The sequence below is a fragment of the Colobus angolensis genome, unplaced genomic scaffold (genome assembly GCF_000951035.1).
Source record: "Colobus angolensis palliatus isolate OR3802 unplaced genomic scaffold, Cang.pa_1.0 Scaffold266, whole genome shotgun sequence".
NCBI lineage: Eukaryota > Metazoa > Chordata > Mammalia > Primates > Cercopithecidae > Colobus > Colobus angolensis.
In genome coordinates, this window is record NW_012115888.1 from 234,851 (window position 1) to 258,941 (window position 24,091).

Genomic DNA, 24,091 nt, shown 5'->3' on the forward strand with positions numbered 1-24,091 from the left:
ACCATAAGCCCAAACTAAATGTTTAATTTTCCTCAGCAATTAACAACAACTAATCTGCTATATATGATATCATTATGTATGATTTAATTATCTTGCTCTTTTTTTTTTTTTTTTCACTAATCTGCCCTTCCTAGAATGTCGGCGTTATGAGGGCGGCAATTTTCTCCACCTAGAGCAGTGCCCGGATTCAAGAGAGCACTCTATAGCTACCAACTGAAGGAATGGATAACTGTTTATAGCTCTCAGGATAAAGGCATCCAAGGCCACTCTTCATGATCTCACACTTGCTTAACCTCTATCCTTAGGCAATCCACACAAAAGTCTCTCTCCATCTCCACGTTTTCTCTGGTGTTGTGTTCTTTCACACATCTGTTTTTCACATCTTGTGTGCTCTTCTTGAGTGACTTCAGACCCTTTTTGATCAAGTCAACACTTGTGATTTTGCTTTAGTGGTATCTTTAATATGGGCTCAAAGAACAAACTTACACAGTCAATATGTTTTTATTTTTTTCTTGGTGCTATTCATTATGTTGCTTAGTGTTGTCACTTGAGTGATGTCCTCTTCCCTATGAAAAAAGTCATGTATTGAAGCCCTAACCCCCAGTAACTCAGACTGTGACCTTCTTTGGAGTTATAGTTTTTACAGAAATTGTCAAGTTAAAGTAACATGCGGTGGTGTTGCAGGGCTTTTCCTTAGTTCAGCTAAAGACAGAGGTCCTTGTCCCACAGCCTTGAAAGTTTAGGCTCGCAGATGGTTTTAAGGGTGAGTAAAGCAAGGCTTTATTGGGTGAAAAGGAAGAAAAGGGGGGAAAAGGGACTCTCTTCAAGGCCAGAGTCCCTGCTAGAGTGCTTCCTGCCTCATTGTTTGAATCCCAAATTCCACACAGGAAAAGGAGGGGCCAGGCTCCTCCTCCCTGCTGCAAATGGGGTGAAATTCTGTGGCTCCACCCCAGCACGCAGGCCAGTTGTAGTTTCGCCAGGGAACCCCTCCCATCTGGCTGTCTCAGTGAGCCATAATCCATCATGACTGGTGCCTTATGAAAAAGGGAAATTTGGACATAGAGATACATACACGGAAAGATGATTTGAACATATGCGGAAAAGTCCATGTGAGTAGGAAAGCAGCCAGCAACAAGCTAGGGAGAGAGGCTTGGGACCGAACGATCCCACACTGCCCCAAGAAGGAACCAACCCTCTCAACACCTTGATTTCAGACTTCTAGATTCCAGAAGAGTGCAACAAAAATTTTTTTTTCTTTTTTTTTGTAATCACCCAGTTTGTGGTATTTGAGGACAATTTGACTTGCAGATTGTTTTAGGCAATGAGGGCACAGCAATGAAAACACAGTAAACAAAGATCCTTGGCCTTGTGGAGCTTTTGTTCTACTGGGAAAAAAACAAATAATTTGTCAAAAACAATAATTAAATTTGCATGAAAATAAGTAAATTAATGTAACGGCAATACAAAACAAGACAGTAGAATTGAGAAAGACAAAGAAATAATCTCTTAGAAGGATAGGCATAATTGCCTGGGGCCAGTATTACTGAGGGTGGTATGAGGACAGCAATTACCTGTTGGATTTGGCAATTTGAGAACCACAGAAGATAAGAGCATGTGAGTGTTTTCAGTGCAGCATACAACCTTAATCAACACTGGAAGGGCTTGTACTAGAGATAAAGGGGAACAAGGCAGGGTTGCCGTCTGATAGACAGAGAGATGCATGGTCCTGAGCTTCTTTTTTTTTTTTTTTTTTTTTTTTTTTTTTTTTTTTTTTTTTTTTTGAGGCAGAGTCTCTCTCTGTCGCCCGGACTGGAACTGGAGTGCAGTGGCCAGATCTCAGCTCACTGCAAGCTCCGCCTCCCGGGTTTACGCCATTCTCCTGCCTCAGCCTCCCGGGTAGCTGGGACTACAGGCGCCCGCCACCTCGCCCGGCTAGTTTTTGTATTTTTAGTAGAGACGGGGTTTCACCGTGTTAGCCAGGATGGTCTCGATCTCCTGACCTCGTGATCCGCCCGTCTCGGCCTCCCAAAGTGCTGGGATTACAGGCTTGAGCCACCGCGCCCGGCCGGTCCTGAGCTTCTTTTAAGGGACAAGTTGCTCTCCAGCATGGGAAGTGCATTCAACAGCACTCTTCCAGCTGTCAGCTCCTTCAGAGCTGTCTCAACCTTGCCTGAAGTGGCACCATTTCCAGGACAGCACTCATCCAGTGACAGAATGAAGTGGGGTGTAGGAAGTTCTGGCTATTTTGGCCCAATTCTGGACTCTACATAAAACTATATGCTAAAGGAAAGAAAGTACATACATATCTCTGAAATCTTAAAAATAATTTTAGGAATCAGATATAAGTGTTTGCCTCAGTCTTGCGTATATGTTACATGTAACATAAATAACGTATACAATATGTAGTCATGCTTTCATATTCATATATATATAGCATGCATAACATGATAGCCAACTTGCTGGAAATGGCCATGTCTTTTTAGATTATTAGAATATGACAGCCAGGGTGGTGTCTCACACCTGTAATCCCAGCACTTTGGGCGGCTGAGGCAGGTGTATAACCTGAGGTCAGGTGTTCAAGACCAGCCTGGCCAACATGGCGAAGCCCAGTCTCTACTACAAATGCAAAATTAACTGAGCATGATGGTGCATGCCTGTAATCCCAACTACTCGGGAGACTGAAACAGGAGAATCACTCGCACCCAGGAGGCAGAGTTTGCAGTGAGCCAAGATGGCACCACTGCACTCTAGCCAGGGGAACAAGAGTGAAACTCCATCTCAAAAATAATAATAATAATAGAGTATGACATATGCATTATAAATTAAATTGTGTAATAAAAGATAAATAAATCATTTTTTAATAAACCAGAAAACCAGATGTCACAATAACTGAACTGGTAATGCAGGAGAAATCATCAATGTTCAGTTACTTATGGACCTATGTTGTCAATTATATCATTACTAATGGAACTAGATCGTCATTGGTATATGTATATACTTATATAGTAGTGTTTTAATATATTTGAAATTATATGACTCTAAATATAGCTGTCTCAACAACACATATTCCAAATGTTTTTGTGATATTCATATTAAACACGCTTTCTCTAATTGTAACTGTGACTAAAAAAATTCTATATAAAGCATTTCATCTTTTGAACTCATGTAAACCATCAAAGCAAAAACCAAAAAGGAAAAAAAAGCAGAATAAGAGAAAAATATGCCAATGAATAAATTAGCATCGTATGTCTATATGATAATATTTCTCACTTGGGTTTGCATTTTGAGCACACAAATTTTTTATAAGCCACGTGAACAAGCTATTTTGGGAAATCATACTTAACTAGATCTAGAAATGAAATATAACTTGTATATGATATTTAAATATTTTTAATCATCTTTCTAATTTTCTTGATTAATAATATCCCATAAATATCATAGATAATCTTAATACTCGCCATAGAGTGTAAGTTTCCTGATGGTAAAAATCTTTGTAACTGTTCATTAATTACAGGAAGTCTTGTTCTATGTGTTGACTAAACAGCAATTATTTGGAGGTCAGGTTCATTTTCCTTCATTTGCTTATCCTCTAAATACAACATCTACCTGAACTCATGAAATATGCTTACAATGGACCATAGCTGAAATATTACATTTGTGGTGATGTTTGTTTCTCTATATGTCATGCACTCCATTTCTGGAGAGAGACAGTGAGAGAAGAGAGGCAGAAAGAGAGGAAGACAAGAGGACATATTAGGTACACAATATATAGTATGATTTAATGGTCTTAGAAATTGATCTAGAAAGCCAAACATCACTGGTTTTCCTATGAGATAAATCAGAGTGTGTGTGTGTGTATGTGTGTATGTTCCAAATGTCAATGTCATCGCTCTGTGTAGCAAACTACTACCGAGAACTTTCAAAACAAGAATTTTGGAAGTCAGGACATTTAGCAGGGATTGTCTAGGCAATTTCTTAATCCATATGATGGTTTGGAATACTGGGTAAAGTATCCATCTGACATATCCCCTTGCATGGAAGTTCAAGGATGGGTCCAGGGAGGTTCAAGGATGGGTGCAGTGAGATGCCTAGTGCATTAGTAAGAACAGCTGGGAGACTGTGCCCAACTGGATGCCTCACTTTCTCCATGTGATCGCAGAGTCTCTCTACATGGTGTCATTAACAATCTAGCTAGACCGCTTACAAGAAAGCTCACAAGCTAAAGAGATCAAGTCAGCGGCTTCTAAACCCCTCAAGAACAGAGCAAAAACTGCTAAGGTCACTTTGATTGTACTGCCTTGATTAAAGCAGTCACAGGCCAGCACAAATTTAAGGAGAAGGCAAATATACCCAGATGACTGATGGGGCTACTGTCAAAGAATTTATAGGAGGCTTTGTTAATCCCTCAAGCCATGATTATTTTCTCTAAATGGTAGCGATAGTAGCATTGATATTTGATTCTCTACAAAGAGAAGATCCTAAGGGCTAATGGCCATTTGAAACAAGATGAACCTTATTTTTCCAAATCTCACTCTTTTTTCTATTATGCAAAAGACCGTATTCTGAACAGTTGGCAATGGAACTTTAAGTAACCCAGGTTTACTTATCATCCTTCTGCCATCTCTTGAAGGAAATTCCCTACAATGGGGATCTTTGATTCTAATGCTGTTAGAATCTAATCTGGCCAAGAGAAGCTGCTTCTGAAATCACATTGCCAAGGTACAGACATCCTTTCAAAATCTATTTGAGGGTCTATTGTCCAACAGTAGAGAAATATTTGAGGCAGGATCCAGTAGCTGTTTCTTTCTTATTTTTTCATCCAAAAACAACAATTATTAAGACAAACGTGTAAATGATTTCATGAATGCATACATGCCAACAGAATTCTATATGCTCCATCAACTCTGGAGAGGGAAAGGAGGTGATTGAGAGCACAAAAAGTAATGTCCCATTCAATGTATAGTTACTAGATACACTACTGTTTTTTATTTATTTATTTTTTAATTCTGGTAATAGCACCTATGAGAATGACCCTTTAAACAAATTTTTAAGTGCTCAATACAGTATCATTAACTGTAGATATAATGTTGTACAGCCTTTAGAACTTATTCATCTTGCATATCTAAATCTTTATACGCATTGAACAGCAACAATTCATTTCTCCCTCACTCAGCCCCTGGAAAACCACCATGTATTTGACATTTTCAGATTCCTCATATAAGTAAGATCATGCAGTGTTTGTTCTGTGACTGGCTTATTTTACATTACATAATGTCTTCAAGGTTCATGCAGCACTGAACATATGAGTGTAGGTATCTCTATGAGATCCCAATTGTAATTCTATTGGATATAGACAATAGGTGTATAAAAAGATAATCAACAACACTAATCATCAGAAGAATATAAATCCAAACCACAAGGAGATATTACCTCATACCAGCTAGGATGGCTATTATCAAAAATCAAAAGACAGGTGTTGATGAGGTTGGAGAGCCATACTGTTGGTGGAAATGAAACAGCATAGGAATTCAACATAATATCAAGAAATAGAACTACCTTATGATCTAGAAACTTCAATTTCTACATCCAAAAAAAATAAAAAATAAAAACCTGGGTTTTTTTTTAGGCTAAACCACAGGGCTGCTGACTATGTGCAATGAGTTTCATATCAACAGGGAGTGGCAAATTATACCTCTTTAAGCAGAAAAGTGATATTTTTCTGTGCTATCTAATGATATTTACTCACAGGTAAACCTATTGTGAAAGTCTACAGTTTAATTTATTTTTTTGCCGTATTTAGATGATTTCTTACCCATGATAGTTTTTCAACTCTGTAATGGGTTTATCACGATGCAATCCCATCATATGTCAAGGAGCATCTGTTATACCATTAGTAAATTCTCTTAATGTGTTAGTAAATTCCATTCTGCTGCTGAATGGAGTAGTTGTGCTGAAGGTTTGGCAGTCTGGAGAAGAGTTTTTGCCTTTGCAGGGCAAATCCCTGGGCAGCCCTATGATTTTATCAGTATGATTATTCAATATATCAGCAAGAAAAATAGAGCTTTTGAAAACACAGATCACATTGAACAATAATAACAGAAATAAAATAAATGAAATGCAAAGAAAAATGAAAAACATAAAAATAAAATACTCTAAGTTTGAAACATCTTTAGTGATGTATTAAAATAACTGCATCTGCCTAATTTATGTTTTCAAATTCTTAGAGACAGTGACCACTTTTATGATGATGTCCCCCACTCTCTTTCTTTCATTCTCCCTCTCCATCTCCTCCTTATTCCTCTTTTCTCTCTATCTCTCCTCAAAATACACTAACTCTGTCCTATAAACTCTGCAAGTTACAAAAGCTAAATTCTTTGAGCTAATGTCACTGTGACATTAAGATTTTAGTGTCAGGAAATCCCGGGTATGATTTCAGATTTTCCAAATTTGCAATATTCTGATCTGAGAGGAGTTATTGACATCTTGAGCTTTTCTTTTCACATTCTAGTAGAATGTGTGGCAATACATACATGAGGTATATACCCTAAATGAATTTCCTTGAGGAATTCTTAATTCACAGTCTCTACACAAAACATATGAATTCTCCTTCCTTTTCTCCTCAGCAGAAATGAAATACTTCACCATCAATTTTAATGGTAGGAAGAGGAGAAAAACATTAGAGAAGTATTGAATCTTCCTACTAAAGCATAAAAATGTCTACCTCTGTGAATTTATGATTGTGAATTGAAGGACTCATAGCTTGCAGCTAAGTAGCTTGTGTTTTAGAAGAAATTTTAAGATGCCAGTGTCTCATATAATTTCATATATATTTTTCTTTATAAGTAAAATAAAATCTGAGGTTTTAATCTGTCACCCACTAGAAGCTTGGAGTCACAAATGTGCTAAATTTACCAGCAGAGATAGAGACAACCATGCCCTGGTTAAACCGCAGCCGTAACAATGACTGACAAATAGGAAAGTTTGGTCAATCTTGACTTTCCACAAGGGCAATGGTAGAACTATTCAAACTTTCAACCACTTGAGAAACAAAATATTGAATGTTTGTAAATATTAAAATCAAATAACCTTTAAATGTAAGGTGTATTTTAATCACTGAGTACCTAATTTCTGCCATTATCTCACTAACGCTTTCCACTGAAGCTAAATTTGTACACTGTCCAATATTGCCGTGCATATTCCAGACCCCAAGCCTTGGTTCATGTCAAGTGTCGTTTCCATGAATACCCTGCTTTCTCCATACAATCCACAGCCTACAAACATGGCCCTCCCCGATGGGTAATCTTCCTTCATCCGCTTCCATTGTGATCACTATGGCCTCTGAAGTCTGTTTGGTGTTTAGTAAAATGTTTTCTGTATTACTTTAGAGATTCGCATATCTGTTTCCATATCATTGAACATTCTAATCATAGCATTTCAACTTCATAAGCTGTATCTTATATGTCTTTATACCCCACATTTTATACAGAGTGGAAACACATTCAGCACACATTGAGTTGGCAATGATGAATGAAGAAAAGAGATTTCTGTATTACATTGCTGATGGATATGCATCAGTTAAATGTCTAATTATTTTTGCTTTCTATACAGACAAAAATTTATGGAAGATGCATTATCTTCATAAAGTCACTTGGGAAAATTCAGAATGTGAAATATAGATAGCATGTAATATACTAAATATTAAAATTCTTAAATATAAATTGTATAGATAACATAAAGAATTTTACAAGTACCTAAATTACCACAATCAGGCAGTTGAAGAGAAGACTTATTTCTGCCAACATGTTTAGTGCCTTCATTTAGAAAATGGTCAACGAAACTTTTAGATATATCTAAATCTCTTAGTATTCATATTCATTTGAATAAACATATCCTCCAATGAAATAGGAGTACCTTAAGGCCAGGTACCATATGTGGTTAAAAAGGTAGATATTTCAAATTTGTACATTCACGAGCATCTCTGGGGCAACTCACACAACTTATGCCTGGGACCCACTGCCCTGGATTCTAATTCAGTAGGTCGAAGATGTGAGTAGATTTGCACGGTAATGAGCACTTTACATGATTTAGTTATTAAGTGGTCCACGTGTTCCATTAGAGAAACACTGGGAGTCCTACCTATTTTCTGTAAAATAATAAATGTTCAATGAAAAACTGAACAAATTAGAAAAAGAACCAAAAGTAGACCAAGTGTGGTGGCTCATGCCTGTAATCTCAGCACTTTGGGAGACCGAGGTGGGCAGGTCATTTGAGGCCAGGAGTTCAAGACCAGCCTGGCCAACATGGTGAAACCCCAATTCTACTAAAAATACAAAAAATAGCTGGGCATGATGGCATGCGCCTGTAGTCCCAGCTACTCAGGAGGCGGAAGCAGGGGAATCACTTGAACCCAAGAGGCAGAGGTTGCAGTGAGCAGAGATCGCACCACTGCACTCCAACCTGGGTGACAGAATGAGGCTCTGTCTCAAAAAAGAAAGAAAGAAAGAAAAATAAGCAGAAGTACGCATGTGTAGTTTAGCCATAGAAGGAACCTTACCATTTTCTCTCATAAATATGTGTGTCTACCTTGGAGGTTTTTGTAAGAATTTAAATGTGCAGGCTTGTTTATTTGTTCTAGCCTGTTAGGCATTTTTATTTTGCAGTCTTCTGTGGTATTATCTAATAAACAAAATGTGTACAGCATTTTCATCTTGGATTCTTTTCAGTGGGTAAAAATGCAAGAAAACATTTTGGAGGATCTACTGCTGTACAAATATTATTAGTCAGGAGGCATAAACATATGGTAGGCTAGTGGCTCAAGCTCAACAAGTAATGTTTATAATCACAGACACATTTTCAGTGTTATGAACTTGTGTACAGCAGAGAGTAATTCCCAGTTACAAGCCCCTACATATCAAGGTGATTGGGAAACAGTAGTCAGAGGTAATTTGCAGGCAATCGGGCACCTACAATTGTTTACCAGCAAAGTAATAAGAAACAAAACAAAATGATACACAGGTAATCACATCCTGTTGATTCAACCCAGAATCACAGGAGAATAAGAGGCAACAATTCAAGTTAAAATTTTTGAAGTAAACATTCCCAGTGAAGTCTTTCCGACAAACATTCAGAATATGCCATAACCATTTACCTAGGATGTATTGAAAAGAGGAGCTTTTTCTTTATTTTTAAACAAATGAGCAATGCAGTAATTTATGGAAATTAATTTCGCTGCTCTGTATTTTTGGCTTTAAAAATGTACTAAATGAAAAGGCTACACAGTGTTCCCTTAGTAAGACTTTATCAAAGACAAGAGTAAATTATTTTGCAATTACTGTATACATGGACTCATGAGAGAAATGACCAACCAAACAAACAAAACATATTTTCTTACTTGGACTAGGTATATATAATTTATTATATCTTTATCCATTGGCTTAGCTTTTATAATTGAGTAAAATGCACTTCACTTTTGTATATTATGTGCCTATGTAATCCCCATACACATATATTTGTTGGCATGACATGATGAAGATAAAGTGTGAAGAAATGCATGGAAACATAATGGCAGGACTTTGTCCTTTTAATTGTTGTCTATTCAGCGTATGGTCTTGAACCACCTGCACATAAATAAAACTGAATATTTGTATCTAACCCTCCTAGAATTCATAAGTTAAATTCCTAACCCCAAACAGGATGATATTTGCAGATGAGGCCTTTGGAATGAAGGTAGGCTTAGATTAGGTCATGAGGAAGAGACCTTCATGATGAAAACAGTGGCTTAAAAAATTTAAAAAAAAAAAAAAAAAAAGAGATTCTCCATCCTCTTCTCAGTGCTTGCAAAGAAGAAAGCCCAGTGAGGACACTGTAAGAAAGTGGCCATATGCAAGCCATGCAGAGACACCTCACCAGGAATAAAATCATCTGGTATCTCGATCTTGGACTTTCTAGCTTATCTCTGTTTTTAAAACCACCGAGCTTATGGTATTTTGTTCTGGCAGTCTGAGCAGATTAATACAATAGTCTATTGGAGATATGTGTAAGCCAGTGCCTCTTCAGATTACTAAATCAAAATTTCTGGGGACTGAATACAAGCAATTTGATCACTGAGGAAACTTCAGGATAATTTTAAACAGAAGTTTGAAAACCAATAGTAATATTCTGAAAATCAGAGTGACAAAATAATTGATCGTCCAAACTGCCACACTGTTTTAAATGAAAGGGAGCATTGGAAAAGTTAAGCTAGGACAAGGTAGTCTGAACATTTCCTGAGAATACCATTACGTATGATCATTCTGCCTGTATAGCTTCACATTTAACCCATTTTTTATTAAAACGATCATTCTGCTTGATGTTTTCACTATGGTCAAATGTAGCTTCATGCATAAAATTTGGGTGGGGGGGAATCAATGTATATATCTGTGTGGTGAGAGTGTAGGTGTGTGTTTTCTCATAATATATATTTTATTCTGTTTAAAAAAAAGACAGCTATTATGCTAAGCATTGAGAATGGAATGTAGGCTGTGAATTACTCTTGAATTTAATTCTTTTTATCACAATATTGGTAAGATATAAATGTTTGCCATTTTCCCCTAACTTATTTAAACATTGTTCACAATTTCAGGTAAATACATTAGAGAATCCAGAAACCACACTTATTTGTGTTTACCCAACTGAGTTGAAAATTTGGGTTTATACAAAAATCCATATGTAGATGTTTATGCAGTTTTCTTCCTAATCACTGAAACTCGCAAGCAAGTAGATGGCCTTCAGTAAGTGAGTAAACAAAATAAATTGTGATCCATCCAGATAATGGAATATTAGTCAGAGTTAAAAGGAAATGAGCTACCATGCTGTGAAAAGACATAAAGAAACCTTAAATGCATATGACTAAGTAAAAGAAACCAATCTGAAAGGCTAACTGTATGATTCTAATTGCATGACATTTGGAATAGGCAGAACTATGAAGGCAGTAAAAAGATTAGTGGTTGCCATGGGCTGGGGTAGGGGAGAGATAAATGATAGAGAAGAGACAATTTTTAGAGCAGTGAAACTATTCTTTTGGTACTATGAAGTAATTTAATGTCATCATAGCTGTCAAAACTCATAGAATGTAAAACACCAAATGTAAACCCTATTGTAAAATCTGGACTTTGGATAGTAAAGATGTGTCAATGTAGGTTCATCAATAGTAGCAAATGTACCATTCTGGTATGGAACGCTGTTAGTGGGGAGGCTGTGCTCATGGAGGAAGTAAAGGGTATATGGGAATTTTTTGTACTTTTTGCTCAATTTTACTGTGAAAGGACCTCAAACTGCTCTAAATAGAGTCTATTTAAAATATAAAATACGAAGTTACTGTGTATCAGTTGTACTTTAAGTTATCCCAGAAAATGCATCTGGGCTCCAGGTTAGAAAGTGATCATCTTTTACTGAAATCATGTTGCTATGGCAATTTGACTGTAACACTTTCTGATTATCTGTATGTCTCCAGCAGGGGTCATAGTTAAGCACAGGCAGTTGGGCCATCCTCAAGAGAGTTGTGATTTGTTTGTTTGTTTGTTTGTTGTTTTGTTTTGAGATGGAGTCTCACTCCGTTACCCAGAGTGGAGTGGAGTGGTGCAATCTTGGCTCACTGCAACCTCCACCTCCCAAGCAGTTCAAGCAATTCTCTTGCCTCAGCCTCCTGACTAGCTGAGACTACAGGTGCCCACCACCACGCCCGGCTAATTTTTTGTATTTTTAGTAGAGACAGGCTTTCACCATGTTAGCCAGGATGGTCTCGATCTCCTGACCTCGTGATCTGCCTACCTCGGCCTCCCAAAGTGCTGGGATTATAGGCCTGAGCCGCCACGCCCAACCAAGAGTTGTGATTTTAAATTATTCCCGAGACAATCCTTTCAGAGAAGTATGGGTCCTTTTTGGATATGGTCTTTTCTATTCAGGAGCAAATTTGGCTGGCAAGTTTCTTCCCATTTCATCCTGAAAGTGGTTGTAGATATGTGTCATTCACTTCATAATACTTAGTTTTACCTTTACATATTTATTTTGCAAAACTCACTAATAATTTTATTGTAAACCTTTATCTTTGATCATAATCTCATATTTCTCCCCACCAAAAACAAATCCCATTTATAATTAATTCTCCTTAGGAAAGACAGCTTTACTTTTTTCAAGTAGTAGAAAACATAAATTTCTTTCATAAAACAATTTCATAAATTATTTGCTTGTTCATTTCTGTATCAATTCAGTTCCTACTAATGTAATTATCACATGATAAAACATTGTTTTTTTAATAAGGGTGCTTGAAGCTTTTTCATATGCATGAGTTAGATGAATCATTTATTATCACATTATTATAATTTCTTTTGATAAGAATAATTTTCATTTCTATTTAGCTTCAGGAAAGTTTTTCCGAACTCCCTCAATTATATGTTCACAATATGTGAAAGTTATGGGGTCTAGTCTTCTGATACCTGAGGCTCTCCTCTCAAAGTCATTATTACATAGCCAATCAATTCAGTAAAAAAAGAAAATAGTGATTTACTTTTTTATGTTCAAAATAAGTGTGAAAACAAGTCATTGGATACTCCTTTCTGCTTTTGAAAGTCTATTTTATCATAAATATATAACTCCTTTCTTCTCATAAATGAAAATATTGTCCGTAAAAGTATTTGGTAAAGCCTGTAGGTAACAGTTATAATCGACAACTTCTTAAGAATTGTACTGTAACTAATCAAGTGCAAGTTTGAAAGTCATTGGTGTATTTATTAAAGATGACATAAGTAAAATATTTTTAATGAAAATACATTTATGAAAAAATGACTTATGTTTAATGGATCGAATATGTTTACATTTTATAATTATATGCATATATAGATGGACATATAAATACATATATACTCATAAATATATATATATTTATACACGTTTATATATAATCTATCTCATGGACATGAGAACAATATTCTATGTTATGGCATAGTTAGTATGCCCTGAGTAAGCGTTATCCTCCAGAAAATGTGTTTTTAGCTTTAAAGTGTTAGACTCCATTAACAGAGCTATTTAATTGATGTATGTTGAGGCGGGTGTTTATGTATGCATAATCAAAAATGGGTATTTAATAGTTTTAATTTCTTTATTCAACCCAAGGGTTCATCATGCAAAAGTGTGTTAAACATCCCTCTTTGCACTACTATGATAAAAAATGTGATTTTTTACATTTGAATTATACAATAAGCCTTATCAGTTTCTTTATTTTGCCTAAATACTTAGATCTAGTTCTCCTTAAAGTTGTTTTCTAATAAAAATAGTGAGTTTCTTAGTCTTTGATACATGTTAAAATGCCTTCTGCCTACAATCTCTGTTTAAGTGTCCAAACTCCTCAAATGTTTTCCATCATTAAACATTGATAACTCTGCCAGGAAGCTATGTAAATTGTTCTATAAAGAGGAAAATTAGCCTCTGCTTAAATCAATATGACCATCTTAGTTGACACTTCTGAGGAGCTCAAGTTGTAAAATGTTCAGCACACTAGCACTAGGAATAGGGTGTCAGGACTGCCCTTGAGGGACCATGTACTTTTTTTTTTTTTTTTTTTTTTGAGATGGAGTCTCACTCTGTCGCCCAGGCTGGAGTGCAGTGGCATGATCTCCACTCACTGCAACCTCGTCTTCCAGGTTCAAGCGATTCTCCTGCCTCAGACTCCTGAGTAGCTGGGATTACAGGCATGTGCCACCACACCCGGATAATTTTTTTGTATTTTTAGCAGAGACGGGTTTCACCATATAGGCCAGGCTGGTCTCAAACTCCTGACCTTCTGATGCACCCACCTCGGCCTCCCAAAGTACTGAGATTACAGGCATGAGCCATGTCGGGACCAAGGGACCATCTATGTAAGGAATGCAGAGAGATAGGCATCTTAATTTACTTAATAGGATGTTTGGGGCATGGGATAATAAGTAAATTTTTCAAAGAGACAGTATTCATGCATTGGTAAGGTATTGTTTTTCTGAGACATGTGGCTTTATCCCCAAAATATGCTATTTTAAGACATTTCTTAAAATATGTATGTATGTTTGTTGATACTTGTTTATTGTATAGCTCATACGGTTTATTAAAACATATCTATTCCAGGAGTTATTAGAACGGCCTTACATAACATGGACAGAGAAGCCAGAGAACATTACTCGGTGGTCATTCAAGCCAAAGACATGGCTGGGCAAGTTGGAGGGCTTTCGGGGTCTACAACAGTCAACATCACCTTAACCGATGTCAATGACAACCCACCACGCTTTCCTCAAAGTACGTACTAGTTTTCCATGATTTGAATTTATCATTATCTTTTTATGTAAAGCAAAATGAAATACTTGAACAGTGTTATGTTACTGTTTCCTTAAGAGGAATTGTTCTGTTTTTGTGCTATATGGTCACCGTTCTTCATGTAAGACTCATGAAAAACACTCCAGCTATGGTCTTCTGAACCTAGGAAATAACTGGGAACATGTTCAGAGTGGGAGTTTCATTTGGCATCAAGTTAAGTACTAAAAATGACGTGGTGTTACTAAAAATAATGGCACCTTGCCTTTGCCGCCATAGCTGTGTATTCTTAAAGTATTCATGGGGATGTTGAAAATGTATTTTGATGTGGACATTCTTCTCATGCAACCTTATTCCGTATATACTTTCTGTGACTGAAATAAAAAAAAACTCTTCATGTTATGAATGAGCGCTCAATTAAGACATATGCATGCAAGCACACACATGCACACACACACACACACGTGCACGCGTGCACACACACACACATTCATTATCCAAAAGCAAGTTGCAGCTAATATGATAAGATGCGGTCTCAGAGTAAAATATAAGACTTGAAAACTGAAAGCATAATTCAGTATGCAATTTGGGGAGAGAGGAGAGATATGAATCCTGTAGGTTTGGAGGAAGATGGTGTTTATGACATGTTCCAAATATAAAGGATATAATTATAATATATTTGAGTATTTTAAAAATGGAAGATACTATAGATAACATTTTATATGGCAGTCACTAATAATCAGAAATAGCCTACAGAGGAGTTGTCTCTTATGTTGATCTTACAAATGATGTTTAAAAACTGTCATAAATTAGATGCTTTGATATGTCGTAAAGGCTCTTCTCAAGTCAGCGTGAAACACCTTTCTCAGCTTTATCTCTTGTCTCTTAATAGCATTTGCAGTGCACCTCAGGCCTAGACACAATGGAATACTGCCTCCTCCTAAAATACAACACTTTGTACATCCTTACTTCAACTAAAGTTTTTCTTTATTCACAACACTTTGTTAAAATCCCTGTTACAAGTTTCTCTGAAATTCATGTTGCAGAATTAGAAGATACTCCTTTTTTCCTCTTGCACAGCACTTCTGCGTGCTTGTTCATGTTAGACTAGTTTCTGCAGGTACATAGATCCCCTTCCACTTATGAGATCCTATGATGGGAAGGCATCGAATTGTTTGTGTAAACTTATGTGTTCAGCCCAGTGAGTGCCCGGCATTTGATAACTGATTCTTAATGAGTTTGAATGTAATTCAAACTTAATTAGTTGAATGTAAATACTCTGTCAAACTGCCATTATTAAAAGATCATTATTAAATACATGCAAATCATAGTCATGGTCAAGTAAAAAATCATTTTAAAATATTGATGCCAGAGATAAGATAATGTTACTTGGTGCGTTCAAGTGGCCTTTGCTCTATGAAAAAAATATGGATCACAGGTAAGTCCATATTTTATTGAGCCATAAAATATAATTAAATTTTAAAACATTTTACAGATTAGGATGAATCTTCATGTCAATGTTATCGCTTAGTTCGAATAATATGCATATACACATATATCACCATGAAGTAAATGTTATTACTTTATAGATCGGTACAGTTGAAGTTGAAGATTAAAAAAAGATAATAAGTGATAATGCAGACTCAGAAGAATATAAACTTTATTTTGATTTAGGATACCAACTTGCCTATCTTTTTTTCAAATAGATTCTACCACCATTATTTTCAAGATGTACATTTGTATGTAATAGAAAACTCAGGTTGTACATCATAGGGTTCAGTAAATGCGAGTTTGTAGTACATAGAGCATCTCCCATTCTCTCTTTTTCTCCATCTCTTCCTAAAATAATTATTACATTTACAGGTTTATTAAGACTGACTTTAGAGATTTACAGAACATTTTAATTGTGATGGATCTAAGGAATATTATTCATATAGATGAATGTAGATATATAATAGACATTTGTTCCTAATTTTATTATTTTGATCAATAATAGTGTTAGTGTTGAAGCATCAGTGTACAATGAAAATAATCTCTTTACCTGACAAACAGAATAAGTGTATACCCTCTGAGTTAACTCATTGTGTCTAATGAATTCTATCTTTCTTCAGTCAGTAACTTTCCAGTAAAACAGTTGACAGATATAAATCCTGCTGCATTTCAAGGTGTTCTTAGAGTTTTTAAAAAACTTTGGGTTTTGAAAAACTTTGGGTTTCTTAAAAGATACTTTATTTTGCACTCCATTTGAACAAAAACAATGCTGCTTTTGCAAAAGTTTGGTGTCACCATGACAAAAGTAGCTTGTAGTGAAGTGCTCTTTAATTTATCCATAAATTGCAATTTATTAAATAAACAGCTATGTATCTAGTGGGGAAGTATTGTAAACTGCTTGGAGGAAAGAAATGATATAAGGACATGTATTCACAAAATACCATGACATGAGCAAGTCTATACACAGTTCAAATTCTATAAAGTTCATATCCTGTCATCAAATGGAACCAGTAGTTGAATTGTTTCTCTTAATGTGAGGTTTTTACAGTTGCCCTTTCTACTTCTTTCTCTCATCACCTGTCTGAGACAGTTATACTTCTTACAATTGACTCTTGTATAAACATCCCCCACTACAAATTTTGGAAAAAATATTCTCTCAAAGTGTTTTTTCCTCTATGGTTAATCTACCATGCTTGAGAAAGTGAGTAGGGTAGTTATATTGCATGGTAATTAGTTATCACTTTATCTTGAAGTAAATAGGCTTTGAGTAAGTGTTTGAGAGGTAGTAAATTAGAGCTAATAATTTGTTTTACAATGTCTCTACTCTAGAGAGTTACAAACTCAGTAGCTTAGGATACAAGTCAGATAAATGGTTTGAAGGAAACAGGTTGCTTGTCAGTATCAGGAATGTGAAAAAGGAGCATAGAGACTGGATAATGCATGCCCAACTGCAAGGGTAGCTACTATTTAATTCAAATTGATGCTAACCTTTGGGCTACATGGTGTTGGAAAAGGAGCCACTGAAACAAAACAAAACAAAATAAAAAGACTCGTAGTGAAAGAAAACAAATCAGCCCATCTATGGCTTGAAATTCTACTCAAAGTACACAAATGATGTGCACTTCTCCTTCTAGAGAAAATAATCTATCTAAAGATATAAAACTCCCTAGTGTTAGTTCTTTTATTAAAGATCATCTATCTTATTCTGCCATTCCCTATTCTGGATTTTAGAAACTGTATTTTGGGTTATGGTTGTTGCATAACTTATTCTTGGGTAGATAAAAAGTCACTGACATTTACTATTCTGCACAAACCATATGCATATAAAATTCAATACTTTACATGAAGGTTTACAAAACAAACCTTCTATATCCTAAATGGAAGGAATTATATTGTTATATTGAGGATCGCTCTTGTAAGGTAAATAATCTAGTAACAGAAAGAAGCATAACACATGCCAAATAATCACAATGAATCAACCTTTAGGGCTTGATCCTCCAATATTACATTGCACCAACTGCAGCCACAAGTGAGCTTAACTTTTTGGAAGCTTGCTATCATTATGTTAGATTGATCTAACATAACTTTCTCCAGAACTTAAATGATAGCAAATTGCCAAGGATGTAAACTCACTTGTGACTGCAGTTGGTTTAGTATCATGTAATATTGGAGGATCAAGCTCTAAAAGTTCAATAGATGGCAGTATTTCCCATAAAGTTAGTAAACATCACAATTGTTTAACTGGTTTGGACAATGTATAATGTTAATGAAAAAGAAAATATTGCTGAAGATATTGGCATTGATGTGACACTTTTAGGGGAGAGCTTTTTTTTTTTTATTTTCATTGTTATGAGAACAAATATGAATTTATATAGTATTTTCATCATTAAAATTGTGTTTGAAACAAATTAAAAGAAAAAAAAGTTTCACCCTTGACCCATCAAAATGTGCAGGATTTTTTTTTTTAAATTATCAAAGAATTGGGGTATTTCTAGTGTCTTTTGAAAATGATATCTGGGTCATTTTATTATGGTTGCAGGCATATATTTTGAAACATTTTGAGCATTTATTTAAAATACCAGTATATATTTGATTTTGATAACTGTTCCTAATCACTTTAAAATAAGGTAAATTTTGCAGCTGCTTGGTTAGTGTTCTATATATGTAAATTTCATTCCAGTTTATTCCTTGTACATTCCAATTTTCTATATCCTTATAGAATGTTTGCTTGTCTGTTATTGAGAGCGATGTTAAAGGCTTCCAAGACAATAGTGGATGTTTCCATTTCTCTTTTTTTCCCTCTAATTTTTCTTAGATACAGTTTGAAACCATGCTTTTGGATGCACACAGGTTGAAGGCTTTGATATCTTTCTCTTGATTAAAATTGTTTTATTGTGAAATATATCTCTGTAGTTCTAATAATGCTGCATACCTTAAAGTCTAATTTGTCTCCTATAGCTATTCCAGAGTTTTCTTTTTTTTCCTTCATATCTTTTTGGTTATGGTTTGCATGGTTTAATGCTTTCTATAATTTTACTTTCAAACTTTATTGTTCTTAATTTTTTATTCTTAATTTATGCATGTTTCTTGTGACCAATTAGCTAATATTTTTGTTGTTTAGTTTAAAATGACGTTATAATTTCTCTTGCTTTTGTTGATTTACTACACTTATAATTACCTTAATTACTGACATAGTTTCATTTAGGTATATCATTTGCTATTTGTCTAATCTTTTCTTCTCTTTTTTCCCTTCTCTCACATTCTTTGAATTATTTAATTTCATTAATTTTGTCCTCCATTCACTGTTTTAAAATTTTACATTTTTACACTTTTTTCTATTTAAAAAAACACTATAGATATTATTATTTATTCCACTCCACCTTAAATTATTTCATTGCTTGAAAATAGAACAACTTTAAAACTGTTTAATGTCATTAACCCTTTTTTGTTTTTTTTCTAATTTTGTCATCTTATATATTCATATATTTGTCCTATATGAAATTGTCATTATTGCTGTTGTGTTATATAGCAAATAATTATTTTTTAAGTCAAGAATAATTTACCTCTCCTGGTACTATTTATTTCTCTTTGAATTTCTGTGTTTCATTCTAGAATTATTGTTTTCTAAAGGGAATTATAAATTTCCTAAAAATATTATATTTTCCCATTTTTAGTGATAGACAACTGGCAATGAATTTTCTCAGCCTTTCTATATAAATTTACAATTTTGCCTTTATTTGTAGAGGGCATTTCCAATCAGAGTAGAATTTTAGTTTCAAAGATTTTCTCTGTTTCAATAATTATTAATATAATTTGCTGTTTACCATCTTGTTCATTGAAAAAAGCAACTGTAGAATTGCTTTACTGTACATTAGTTTATTGTAGTTTAATGCATCTTTCTCTTAAGATATTCTTTGTTGTATTTTGTTTTCAAAAGTTTAACCTACAATGTACGTAGGTATTTACTTTTTAAAAATCTGACTTATGGTTGTAAAGATTTTTTAAGCTATCTTTTGTTAGTTTTGAGAAACTCTTGGTCAGAATTTTTGCAAGTATTGCTTCGACCTCATTTTCTTACTTCTCTTCTACTAGTTCTACCAAGCATGTCAGCTAGGTATTTCAATTATATACCATTCATCTATTACTGTCTTTGCTGTATAGTAATTATTATTCTACAGTTTTCTACAGTCTTCTTTAACCTGGATATTTTATATTAACCTATGTTCTAGTACACCAATCCTTTCTTCTGCTTTTTGTTCAGCAATTAAACCCATCTATTAAATCTATTAAGTACACACTTCAGCATTTACATTTTTGTTCTAAAATTTTTATTGGGTTTAATAGGTACAGATTATTAGTATCTGTTGAAATCCCCCACCCTTTTCTTTACTTAAACGTATTAACCATACTTATTTCAAAACTTTTTGGTAGTATTCTAATATCATAATCGTGTCTGGGTCTTTTTTTAAAAAATTTTTTCTTTCTTAGTTTTAGCCAATGCTCATTTTTAATCATGCCTTTGAATTACTGATTGAACATTGCATAAAGTAGTTGCAGAGGTTCATGATTATGCCATCTTTCAAAGAGGGGCGAATTATTTCATGCAGACATATAGAGTGTGGATTACTTAAATCAGTTGGATTCTGTTAGCACTAGCTTATTTTATTTCTCTCTTTACTTCTGAGAAGTAGCCCTTACTCCTGAAATCTGGATCTTTCTTCATTTACTCTCCACTGGTCTCAAGTATTTACCAATTTCTGACTCCCCAGTACCTCTAGGCTGCTGAAATCTCTGCCTAGCACCTGTGCCTTCCAGATATACTTTCTCTTGGTTTCTCAGAGCCTCTACACGTGTCAAAGTAGTGGGTATGTCTACAATTACCACAAGAAAAATTGCATTTGTTTTTTCCCTCACTTACCTGAGGTTTCTTCTTCTCTGTGCTTTTGTCCTCAATTTCTCAGCCCCTGTGCCAGCTCTGAACTCCAACCTGCCTCCAAAAACTCCACAATTTCTGCTTGGACTCTTTCCCCTAGCACTGCATATTTTAAAATGCCCTCAGTGTATTTGCATATAAAATTTGTTTTGTTATGGTTTCTTTCTCTCAAGAATCATACTTCAGAGTTCCCTACATTAATTGCTCTTCAATGCCTTAAAACAGTCGTTTTCTGTATACTGTGCAGCTTTTTTAGTTGTTTTATATGGCGGAGTTAGATATACCACTCCATCATATCCAGATTTGAAAGATCATACCACTTAAGTTTAAATGGAAGGATTATGGAAGATAATTAGATGTATTCTATATCAATTTGATATTCTATGTGGCTAAATTGAAAGGATGAACTCTAAAATAAAGCTGAAATTATTAAATTAACTTTAAATGAGTAATATTATTATTTTATTTTCATTTAGCCTTCATAAAAACACAGTATTTTTTATCTTACATCACGATATTTAGTTTATAAAGATAATTGAGAATTAACTTATTATATATTATTATATTAAATAAGACACATACACCTGTAGATCATATTCTTTCTGGCAAAGTAATTGCTATAAATAAATAATAGTATTACATTCTGATTTTAGAGTTGAATATTTTGAAATTATAAGGAGTTGTCTGTTTAGAAATGTACTAGTCATGACATTTCAATGGTATTATGGTTTGTTTTTAATCTATGTGGTTGTGTACCATAACAAAGTTACAGAATAATTCCTTTTCCTTTACATAATATTTTGTTTAGGTAGAAATCAAATCATTTCCAAGAAATGATTTGATTCTTATAGGTAGGCATTACAAATCAATTTGTACACCTTCAAAGAATGCTTAAAAAGTGGACTGTTTCAATTAAAATTTCCAACAGTCTTTCTTCAAGCATTTATGTGTTATTTATGATTAAGAATGAGAGAAAACAAAGTGTTCCACTATAATATTACTTGGAAGAAAAAAAAAATTCTGTAGAACAATCAGCTTTCCTATAGTGCATGTTGACACATAGAAACAGAATGTATTGGGTTAAACAATTTTAAAGATGTTTCTGAGAACAGTAAAGATTCTGATAGAGGAAAATTGCCCTTTTAATGTATGGCATTCAAATGGCAGTAGTATGTAAATTTACTTGATTTATGTTTTAAAAAACATTGCACATAGAGCCAACCACAATGCTTAATAATCAATATTCAACATAAGTCTCTTAAATGCAGGAAAATCTCAGAATACTTGTGTGTGTGTGTGTGTGTGTGTGTGTGTGTGTGTTTTAATTTGAAATTAGCATTCTCAGCATAAACTGTATTTGCATAAACATTTAAACTGGAGATTATAAAAACTCTGATTAATTTTATCAGGAAAGACAGGCAAACTGTTAGTCAGACATCATAGTTTCTAACCACTCACATGTCAGTCAGTTTTCCCCGAGAAGCATCTCACTTTCTCAAGTAAATACTATAAAATAGTAAATAGTTCTAACAAATGTAATGATTAAATTTATTACAGAGTTTGTAGTATAGGTTCTTGGGGTAATCATAGGGAATGACTTATTCAAGTAACTGACAAAATTACTGTAGTAAAGACACAAGGTCTTTTAAAAAGCAACTAGAATCAATGCTGTCCTGGGGGAAGAAAAAGTATATTAAAAGAGACAAGCCTCAGTGAGACAAATGCCTTTTTATTATTCCCATCATATCTTCCTTCCTTAAATGTACTTTATATAATCATTAGTATTTTATGATGCAGTCTAAGAAATTATGTGAAAAGATCACATATGGCATACAAAATTATGGTGCATCCAGATACAAAGCTATTACACAGTGAGATCTGTATTCCTAAGTTGTGTAAAATTATGTAGTCTTAAAATCAGAATAAATTATTCTAGCACTACTTGAAGAAATTAAAAAGGAAAAAAAAAACTTCTAATGAGTTAGAATATAATTTATAAATTATTCACATATATTTGGAATACAAAAAGATTTTATTGATATAATGTAAACAATTCGGTGCCTAAAGTTGAAAAATGCACATTGCCCTACCTCATATCTCAGAAAATCTAAGCCTCACACACTGAAAATCTAAGCAAAACTAGCATTTTGATGATAATTGTATTTTTTTTAGTAATAGCATATTCCACTTTTTTATGATTTTGGTCAGATTTTCATCATAAATTCCCAGCATTTGTTGTATCTCTTCTTCATTTTTCGCATTCTGAAGAACAGCTCAATTAGTAGTGGTTCTCATTTTGATTTTATTTTTTGTAGTAAAAAAATATATACAATAATATTTAGCCTTTTAACAATTCTAATGTGTGCATTTAAGTAACACTATGTATATTCATATTGTTGTGCAACCAACAGTACTACTCATCTACAGAACTCTTTTCGTCTTGCAAACGTAAAGCTTTGTACCCATTGTTTAATGGGTACTTTCCCATTTTCCCTTTCCTGAGTCTCTGGTTATTCAGCTTTCTGTCTCTACAAATTTTACTGTTCTAGGTACTTTATATAAGTGAAATCATGCAATATTTGTCTCTCTGTGCCTGGCTAACTTCAGTAAATATAACGTTTCAAGGTTTATCCAGGCTGTAAGATGTATCAAATTTTAATTTCTTCTGTAATGATAATTAATATTTTATCTTATGTGTATACTGCATTTTATCAGTTCCTCTGTTGCTGCATGTTTGGGGTGATTCTACCTTTTGGCCATCATGAGTAAGGTGGCTGTGAATATGGGTGTACGAAATCTCTTTAACACCCCACTTTCAATGCTTTTAAGTATATATCCGGAAGTGGAATTGCTAGATCATATGGTAATTTTATGTTTATTTATCTATTTATTTATTTATTTTGAGATTCACTCTTCTCCACTAGGCTGGAGTGCAATGGTGCAATCTCGGCTCACTACACCCTCCGCCTCCTGGATTCAAGGGATTCTTCTGCCTCAGCCTCCTGATTAGCTGGGATTACAGGTGCCTGCCACCATGCCTAGCTAATTTTTTGTACTTTTAGTAGAGACAGAGTTTTACCATGTTGGCCAGGCTGATCTTGAACTCCTGACTGCAGATGATCCACCTGCCTCGGCCTCCCAAAGTGCTAGGATTACAGGCATGAGCCACCATGCCCTGCCATGTTTAATTTTTTTAGAGGCCTCCATACTGTTCTCCATAATGGCTGTACCATTTCACTACTTCACTAACAGAGCACAAGAGTTCTAATTTCTCCATATCCTCACCAACACTAGTCATTGTCTTCTTTTTTTGTTTTTAATTTTAATTTTTTTATCTTCTTTAAAGAGATG

The 24,091-nt window shown here is 34.5% G+C and overlaps 1 protein-coding gene across 3 annotated transcripts in view; it reads left to right on the forward strand.

The window, feature by feature from the left end:
• The window catches only part of CDH18 (cadherin 18, type 2), a 363,385-nt gene that overhangs the window by 201,773 nt on the left and 137,521 nt on the right, over positions 1 to 24,091 (forward strand). For all 3 annotated transcript variants that reach the window (XM_011947447.1, XM_011947449.1, XM_011947448.1), the window contains exon 4: positions 14,134 to 14,301. In XM_011947447.1, coding sequence (XP_011802837.1) covers positions 14,134 to 14,301 — 168 coding nt within the window. The remainder of the gene's footprint in view (positions 1 to 14,133; positions 14,302 to 24,091) is intronic.